Below are 9,332 nucleotides of genomic sequence, written 5' to 3'. Positions count from 1 at the left end.
GACCCAGCAGGCGTCCCAACAGACTTGGAAGCACTCACGTGCACACCCAGGTCCACACAGGCTCGGGGAGAGCTCCATACTCTCACACCCCTATCAGCATGCTATTCCCAGGGACTCTCAGCAGATCCACCTGTCTACACCCTCTGAGTCACTTAGAGAGGGAGGAAGATGAGGTCTGACCCATTAACCCTACAAAGCCACGGCTAACAGCACTGCTTGGGCTGGCTAGAATCCCCCAAGCCCTGCTGTCTCTACGTAACCATCTGAACTTTGGGCTTTCCCCGGAAACAGACCCAAACCCCTCTGCATCTCCCTCCTGATGCAAACCTCCCTGTCTTTTACTGCAACATTAGCAGGTTTCAGATCTGGGGAGACTAAACATTGAAGAGCAGTGGCTGCTCTCCCAAAGCACCCAGGTATGATCCCAGCACCCACACAGCAGCTTACAACCCTCTGTAACTATAGTTCCAGGGGATCTGATGCTCAACTCCTGCCTCCACCAATGCCAGGCATACATGTGGAGCATAGAAATGTATGCAGGCAAAACTCATGCACATAAAATTTAAAAAACGAAACAAACAAACAAAAACCATTAACGGGTCTTCTCTCCTTTCCTAGTCTCAGTCTCCTGGGGCTCACAACCCCCGAGTTCACAGGATGCTGTTGCGACATCAATGAGGAAGTAATTTTCAAAAACCGTGGCTTGTGGCTCAGGACATAACTTAGTACTTGCGTAGAATGCCCAGAGCCTGGGCTTCCAGCCTCAGTATGGCATAAAACCGAACGTGGTGATACACTCTCATAAAACTAGCACTCAGGAAGAAAAGAATTAGAGTTTCAGGGTTCTCCTGGGCCACATAGTTCAAAGCTAGTCTGAGATGCTGTCTGAAAAGAAAAGAGGTAGGGAACACCCCACCCCCAACATGGTCTGGGTGGGCCTCGGGAAGGGATGGGAGGTGGAGGAGAACGTGGACCTAAGTCCAATCTCTTCAGCAGCGAATGCCTGGCTTCCTGTGCCCTGCAGTAATGAGTCACCAGCATTTATCACTTATTGTATGCTCCCCGTGCCTTGCCTGTCACTGTCATTTGATTAGCAGATTCTCCATCTATAAATTGGGAGGAGAGCAGGAGCCACTTCAGGGTACCCTTACGAAGTGCTAAGTGAGAATCTGAATATTGAGTACCTGACTCACAGTTAAGGGTCATTGTGTGCCACTGCACTCTGGCTCGGTGACTTTGGGTGAGTCATGTGTTCTCCATGAGCCACAGTGTCTGTCTGTCTGTCTGTCTGTCCGTCCGTCTACATGTGGGAAGAATGAAAGTCCTCAGTTCTTAGGAGCCTTGTGATGACTGACCCGATCCACCCAAATGAAGGGCTCAGTGAGGGCTGGATGTGGTGGCACATGCACACCTTTAACCATTTTTTTAAGACAGGTTCTCATGATATAGCTCTGGCTGCCCTGAAACTCACCATGTAGACCAGGCCAGCTTCGAACTCACAGAAATCCACTTGCCTCTTCCTCCCGGGTGTAGGGATTAAAGGCTTGTCCTTTGTTTCTTCTGGACTCTGGCATGTGCACATACATGAACAATGACATATATCCAGAAACAAAAAATAATATTTTAATCTAATAAGTAGTCATAAAGTGAATCACTACCATAATGGTTTTCTCCATTGTTCCCTTAGCTGGGCACAGCCCCGCGAACCCTGAACCATGGATTGGAAGAAGCTCCAAGACCTATTGAGCGGCGTGAACCAGTACTCCACAGCATTTGGGCGCATCTGGCTGTCTGTAGTGTTCGTCTTCCGGGTGCTGGTGTATGTGGTGGCTGCCGAGCGTGTGTGGGGTGACGAGCAAAAAGACTTTGACTGTAACACCAGGCAACCCGGCTGTACCAACGTGTGCTATGACAACTTCTTCCCCATCTCCAACATCCGACTCTGGGCCCTGCAGCTCATCTTCGTCACCTGTCCGTCTATGCTGGTCATCCTGCACGTAGCCTACCGTGAGGAGCGGGAACGGAAGCATCGCCAGAAGCACGGGGAGCACTGCGCCAAACTGTACAGCCACCCGGGCAAGAAGCACGGCGGTCTGTGGTGGACCTACCTGTTTAGCCTCATCTTCAAGCTCATCATCGAACTGGTCTTCCTGTACGTTCTCCACACGCTCTGGCATGGCTTCACCATGCCGCGTCTGGTACAGTGCGCCAGCGTGGTACCCTGCCCCAACACCGTGGATTGCTACATCGCTCGGCCCACGGAAAAGAAGGTCTTTACCTACTTCATGGTAGGCGCTTCTGCCGTCTGCATTATTCTCACCATCTGTGAGATCTGCTACCTCATCTTCCACAGGATCATGCGAGGCCTGAGCAAGGGCAAGTCTACAAAGAGCATCAGCACCCCAAAGTCCTCCAGCCGGGCCTCCACCTGTCGCTGTCACCACAAGCTGCTGGAGAGTGGTGACCCGGAAGCAGATCCAGCCAGTGAAAAGCTGCAGGCTTCAGCGCCCAGCCTGACCCCCATTTGAACGAGGTGCTAGAGAAGGGGTGAAGCCGGGAGGTGCTGCAGGTGGAGGGGTCCTGGGGGCGCTGAGTGCCCCCACTTTGAATTCACTAAGCTAGCCAATTGTGTTTGAAGCAGATATTTGTGGGTGCTGGCTACCTGGTTTAGGTAGCATAACAAACCCAGTTTCAGAGAGACATTTAGATTAGCAAATTAACTGCATGCATGCAAGGGTCTACTAGCGATGGGATGGTACACAGGGCTTCTACCTACCCCAGGGAACTGCCCGGCCGGGCACCCTCTCAGAAAAGCACAGTGAAAGAAAGGAGATGGGGCTCTCCATCAGACATAGCAACAGCAAAAAGAACTGGGGATCTCAGAGGAGAGGTGCTGGCTTTGGACTGGGGGCAGCCAACCAGAGGGTAGCTGGTCAACTGTTGCTTGAGACACACCCACGGGTCCCTCTGGATCCCCCTTCGCCAACTTCTACCTTCAGTACTCTTGTCCCTCCCACCAGGGTGCTGAGCCCGCTGCACCCTGTAGCCAGGACCTTGGCGGCATGTGTATCCTGTCATATCCCCGGCATATATCCTTGACATATCCAAGTCCGTTTCCTTAAAAGCAATAAAGTTGTGTTTTATACAATTCGGTTCTTCCCTCCATTCTCCTCAAACTTTCACAGCTCCCTGAAGTCAAAGGAAGCAGCGCTGGGGAAAGGAAAGAGCCCTGAAGCTTGGGGGTGAAGCTAGGGTGGGTAGTGAGTATGACCTAGGCTAAAGCCAGCATTGGGAAAGGGTGGAGTTGCTGGCACAATGGCAGCTGGCGGCAAGAGAAGAGGAGGGAGTGGAGGAGGCGGGGATAGACACACATGTTGGAATTCTAGTTTGGCCACCAGAGGGCACTGCAGCCTTCCTAAATCAGCCTGATTTGAGCACACACACTCACACTCCCTGGCTCAGCCCACGTCCCCACCCAGTGCCCACACAATCTCTGCTACTCACACTCTCACTTATGTACACTCATAGTCGAGTAAGCATGTAGCCACTCAAGAGACTGCTCACATCCCAGCCTCACCCAGCAATTCACTTAGCTGTGTCCATGTCCCCCAAACTTACTCATCCCAGCCGGAAGAGTCTCAGCCCGCCCACGTGGGACCTAAACTCAAAGTGCTAGCTGGTCTAGGGGAGACAGAAGCACAGACTGCCTTACAGCTCTGCTCACAGCCCCACCCCAAGTGTGCCCACGACCAAGCCACCCCCGAATGTGAAACTGGGCTCTGTGCAAGCATAGACCAACCCTCGGGAACATTCAGTGACCATTAAAACCAATGGCGAGAGCCTGTGGACTGCCAGCCAATGAGGGCAAAGAGAGGTCAGGGCACCTCAAAAACAACAGGCTGCGGTTCACCTTTGCTCTCTGTGGCACTTAAGGAGTGGGTAAGTCAACCCGGTTTAACGGGCTCCGGGCTAGGCTGATGGTCCCTTTTCAAATAGTTTCACCACTCTACACTTGGATTAAACTTTACATCAGTACCTAGGACCGACATCAGCCAAGGTCCCAACAGGAAAAGTACAACACATCCAAATTAAGTTACCGTAGATAAATGCATTAGCATGCGCCTGTAAACCCAGCATTTGGGAAGTCGAGACTGGAGGATTATGAGTTCAAAGCCAACGTTGGCTTCATGGGTGAGATGGTGCTGAGGGATGGAGGAGGGGGAATTTCTACAGAAACTGTTATCAAGAGCATGGGTGTGACTGAGGAGGAGCACCGATCCTGCCATGCTTGCAATGGCTTGTGTTGATTGTCACCGGGCAGGGTGTAGAGTTACCTAGGAGACAAACGTCTGGCTGTGCCTGTGAGAGACTGTCTATACTGGGCTAATGTGAGGAGATTCGAGCTAAATGTAGGCAGCACCGTTCCAGAGACTTCGGTCCTGGGCTGAATAGAAAGGGTGAAGGTACCGATGAGCCGATGAGCCGCCAGCTCTGGGCTTCCTGGCTGGAGGGACCAAGCTTCCTCATGCTCCTTCTCCTGTAACAGATCACACCCTCCACTGTGGGGCGATAGAAATCTTCATCTCAGGTTGTTCTTGCCAGGAGCCTTTGAAAAGCCACGTGAGAAATAACTCCTAGAGCACCCAGGGAACAGTGCAGTCCCAGGGGTGGAGGGTGGGGGCCAGTACCAGCGGGATAATGAGTCACAGTGTGGGGGGGGGATGCAGTTTACCATAGGAGCCAGTAATCCCCGTCTCTCGTTGACCCAACCCAACCAGAAGGCCGAGCACAAGGGGGCCTGCTGAGGCTGTGGGTGGCAATGAGTCTCCCAGGGCACAGAGCCGGGTGGGGTGGGGTGGGGTGGGGAGGGGAGATCCTCCGAAGGGCAGAAGGACCCAGCTCAACACTCAGAACAGTTCCTTCTGGAAGGAACTGCTACAGAGATCAAAGGAGACACGGTGAGTAAAACATTAGCGCGGTGACGTTGGAGCCAGGAAATACCTAGGTGTGACCTTGTCTGGGAGAGTCTCTGGTGGTGGGGCTCTACCCAGGTAGCTCTCTGCTTGGGATGGGTGGTTACGAAGGTCCCCAGGGAGGGGTGGGGTGATCGCTACCTGTTTGCTACTACATAGTTCAGAATTGTCTCTTTTTTCCTTTAATTTTTTGTTTTAGATCATGTGTGTGTGTGTGCGCGCGTGTGTGTATTTGTCTGTGGGGGGTATGTTTGTGTATATGAGTGCAGGTGCCCAAGGAGTCCAAAAGAAGGGGACAGCTCCCCCTCAGCAAGTGCTCTTAGCCACTGAGCTGTCTCTCCAGCCACACATCACTACCAAAACAAAACCCTACATCCCATCCCCCCTTCCAAGTGAGGCTCAAGCGTCCTTGCCTGGGTCCGCCTTCCTATCCAGCCTCTTGGGTCTGTGGAGTATAGCATGGGCGTCCTGCATTTTATGGCAAATATGTACCTATAAGTGAATACATAGTGTGCATGTCCTTTGGGGGAGTGGGTTACCTCACTCAGAATGATATTCCCAAGATCCATTCATTAGCTTACAAAACTCATGGTGTCTTTGTTTTTCTTAGCTGTATAGTATTCCATTGTGTAGATATACCACATTTTCTTTACCCATCCTTCAGTTGAGGGACATCTAGTTGTTTCCAGTGTCTGGCTATTATGAATAAAGCTGCTATGAACATAGTTGAGCCAATGCCTTTGTGGGATGGTAGAACATCTTTTGGATATATGCCCAGGAGTGGTCTTGAGGTAGAACTATTCCCAGTTTTCTGAGAAATTGCCAAATTTATTTCCAAAGTGGATGGACAAGTTTGCACTCCCACCAGCAATGGAGGAGTGTTCCCCTTGCTCCACATCCTCGCCAGCATGTGCTACTGCTTGAGTTTTTTTTTATCTTAGTCCTTCTGATGGGTCTAAGATGGGACCTCAGAATCGTTTTGATTTGCACTCCCCTGATGACTAATGACGTTGAACATTTCTTTAAGCACTTCTTGGTCATTCAAGATTCCTTTGTTGAGAATTCTCTGTTTAGCTCTGTGTGTGTGTGTGTGTGTGTGTGTGTAGCAGATATGCAACTTAGTCTTCATGTGGGTCCCAAACAACTAGAGCAGGGTCTGTCCCAAAAGCCACTGCCTGTCTGTGGGCTATGGTCTTCTAGCTGGGCTGCCTTGCCTGCCCTCAGTGGGAGAGGAAGTACCCAGCCTCACAGAGACTTGAAGTGTCAGGGTTGGGGGACACGAAGGGGAGGCACTCACTCAGAGAAGGGGAGAGAGTGTAGTGGATCTTAAAAAAAAAAAAAAATCAAAGGAAAAAAAAAGAGACAATTCTGAGTGTGGACCGAGAGGGGGACAATTTTAATTAATTAAAATGTTCAGGAGTTTCAAATCGCTTCTTGGCTAGAAGTGGGGTCTTATTTCACTTCTCAGAACTGGGGTTTTGTCTGGATTGAACACGTGCCGGGCCGGTGAGTACTGGCAAGGTCTCTACGAGCTCATGTGTGTACCAGCCCTCTTGTGTCTGCATGACACTCTTTCCTTTGGCGTAATCCACCACATTTCCTCCTCCTCTGCTGCACAGAGGATCCCTAAGCCCTAATGAGAGGGGTTCAATAGAGGGACTGGTGCCTGGTGGATAAGGGAAAATCAGTTTTCTCCAATGGAGTCTCACTGGATGTATCCACCACACTGCAGGTCAGACCCCATGCCCAGGAGTAGTTGACTAATACAAAACAAACTCCATGGGTTTTGTGTGGTTTGGGTATTTTTGTCTTAATGCTTTAAGTTTGTCTTGATTTTTCTCTTTCGGGGGTGATCAGGGAGGTATTGGGGAAGGAAAAAGAATACGATCAAACATATTTATGGAAAAAATTAATAGAAATAATTTATTAAAAAGAGTTTCAGGTCACCCAGGCTGGTCTTGAACTTGCTATGTTGCTGAGGAGGGCTTTGAACTCCGGACCCTGCTGCCTCCATCCCCTGAGTGTGGGAGTTACAGGTATGGACCATTACGCCTAGTTTTATAAAATGCTAAGGATCAAACCAAGATCTTTGTGCCTGGTAGGTGTGATGGTTTGAATGAGAACAGCCCTTATAGGCTCATATATTTGGATGCTTGGTTCCCAGTTTGTGAACTGTTTAGGAAAGATTAGGAGGTGTGATCTTGTTGGAGGAGGTGTGGCCTTACTGGAGGAGGTGTGGCCTTACTGGAGGAGGTGTGGCCTTACTGGAGGAGGTGTGTCATTGAGCTGGGCTTTGAGCTTCCAAAAGCCCACATCAGACGCAGTCTCCCCAACTTTCAGATCAGATGTAAGGGCTCAGCTACTACTCCAGCTTATGCCTACCTCCCTGTCCCCATGTTCCCCGCCATGATGATAAAGGATCAAGCCACTGAAACTGTAAGCCAGCTCTCAGCTAAATGCTTTCTTTTGTAAGTTGCCTCGGTCGTGGTAGTTTGTTACAGCAACAGAACAGTGACTAAGACACACTAGGCGCGCACAACCAAGCTTCATCCCTGACCCCTCCAGCATCTTCCTAGTTCGTGCCAGATGTCTGTCTGACAGAAGGTGGCATAGAAGTCACAGCGCAGAAAACATCACCAACTCTTCCAGGAGGGACTGAGCCCTCGGGCCTGGTCACATTTCTCAAAGCCAAGTCCACAGAGGGAGGGGCACCCCTTTGCTCGCTTCCTCGGGCTCTCGCTGGCAAGGCCATTCCATTGCTGGCGTCAGAGCCCACATCTTCAGGATAACTGATGTACACTGCAGACCAGCTGAGCCATCCTGCCTTGCAGACTGAACAACTACTGGACTATTAGACCTTCCGTTGGTAGACAGCCATTGTTGGATTAGCTGGACTGCAACCATTCTAATAAATCCCCTTTCTTTGTAAAGATAGATTCATTCTATAAATTCTGTTCTTTTAGAAAACCCTGACTAATCCAGATTTTGGTACCAGACGTGGTTCCAGAGCCACATCATTATAAGAATGATTTTTTTTTAAGTATCTGGAATAGACTTTCCAATTTTCTAACACCTACAGTTATAGTTTTGAAGCCTTTTCTGGAAGCTCAAGGAGTACTGAAAGCCTAGGCTGTGAACTATTTGACAAACTTAAGAAGACAAGTGCAAGCTGGGCAGTGGTGGCGCATGCCTTTAATCTCAGCACTTGGGAGGCAGAGGCAGACAGATTTTTGAGTTCGAGGCCAGCCTGGTCTACAGAGGCAGGACAGCCAGGACAGCCAGGGCTACACAGAGAAACCCTGTCTCAAAACAAACAAACAAACAAAAAACAAAAGACAAGTGAATGTGAATGTTCTGATTCACCAGTCATGAGAAGCAACAGATTTTGTGACTCTGTATATACAACTTTTGGCAGTTTGTGGAAGAACTGGAAGTAATAGTACAGATTGGTTGCTCCTTGCATGTCTCCAGATAAACTGAAGGAAAATAATGAAATCCATGATCAAGTTCATCAGCTTCCACCATCTCAAAATACACTGGAGAATAATAAACTCAGAGACAAAAAAAAAATGAGCAGCTCCAGACGCAAATAAATGGCGAAAGGATTCTGTGTCCTAGACGCGATCTTCTCTCCAGCAACCACGGAGATCGGGTTTTAGAAAATCAAGCCAAAGCCTTCATTATGAGACTGGCTGAATTGCAAAGACAACTCAAGTCCCAGGCCCAGAAGGTGTTCAAGTAAGGGCACTAAGTGGTAAAGAATGGGACCCTGTAACTTGGAATGGAGATGTGTGGGAGGACCAAGAACTTTTGAACCTCAGCAGAAGATGTGCCCCCATCCCCTGCAATATGTTCTGCCTTTGACTGAGGAAATTAACCCTTCATTGTCCGCTCAACCAGCATGAGTTTCTCTTAAGGAGATGCCAGGCAAGCCAATACTGATGTCCCCCAGGGCCCACCAATAGTTGCTTCTAGACCTATAACCAGACTAAAGCTTAAGGCAGTCTCGTAGAGGAGAGACAGAAAGTGTGGTTCATGAGGAGGTACAGTACACTACTAAGGAGCTTAATGAGTTTGCTAATTCTAGCAGAAGTCTGAGGAATATGTGTGGGAATGGATTTTAAGGGCGTGGGCTAATGGTGAACGAAACATAAAACTGGATCAGGCTGAGTTTATTAATATTGGCCCATTGAGTGGAGATTTCTAGGTTTAATGTAGAAGGTGTTTGGTTAGATAAAGCACTTGTCAAAAGATGGCGGACTACGGGAGGCAGAGGCAGGCGGATTTCTGAGTTCAAGGCCAGCCTGGTCTACCAAGTGAGTTCCAGGACAGCCAGAGCTATACAGAGAAACCCTGTCT

At 49.5% G+C, this 9,332-nt stretch overlaps 1 protein-coding gene across 1 annotated transcript; it reads left to right on the top strand.

Moving 5' to 3' along the window:
- The first annotated feature begins 1,715 nt into the window (after positions 1-1,715).
- Positions 1,716-2,528, top strand: Gjb3 (gap junction protein beta 3). Its single transcript, XM_021201079.1, has one exon. The coding sequence runs from the start codon at positions 1,716-1,718 to the stop codon at positions 2,526-2,528; it is 813 nt and encodes a 270-aa protein (XP_021056738.1).
- The last annotated feature ends 6,804 nt before the right edge of the window (positions 2,529-9,332 follow it).

Source organism: Mus pahari, chromosome 6 (assembly GCF_900095145.1).
Source record: "Mus pahari chromosome 6, PAHARI_EIJ_v1.1, whole genome shotgun sequence".
NCBI classification, from domain to species: Eukaryota; Metazoa; Chordata; class Mammalia; order Rodentia; family Muridae; genus Mus; species Mus pahari.
The sequence above is the reverse complement of the archived record's forward strand: the minus strand, read 5'-3'. Positions and strand labels throughout refer to the sequence as shown.

What these genes read in the sequence shown, in the direction of transcription:
- Gjb3 (XM_021201079.1), top strand. Translation starts at nt 1,716, where the DNA reads ATGGATTGGAAGAAGCTCCAAGACCTATTGAGCGGCGTGAACCAGTAC.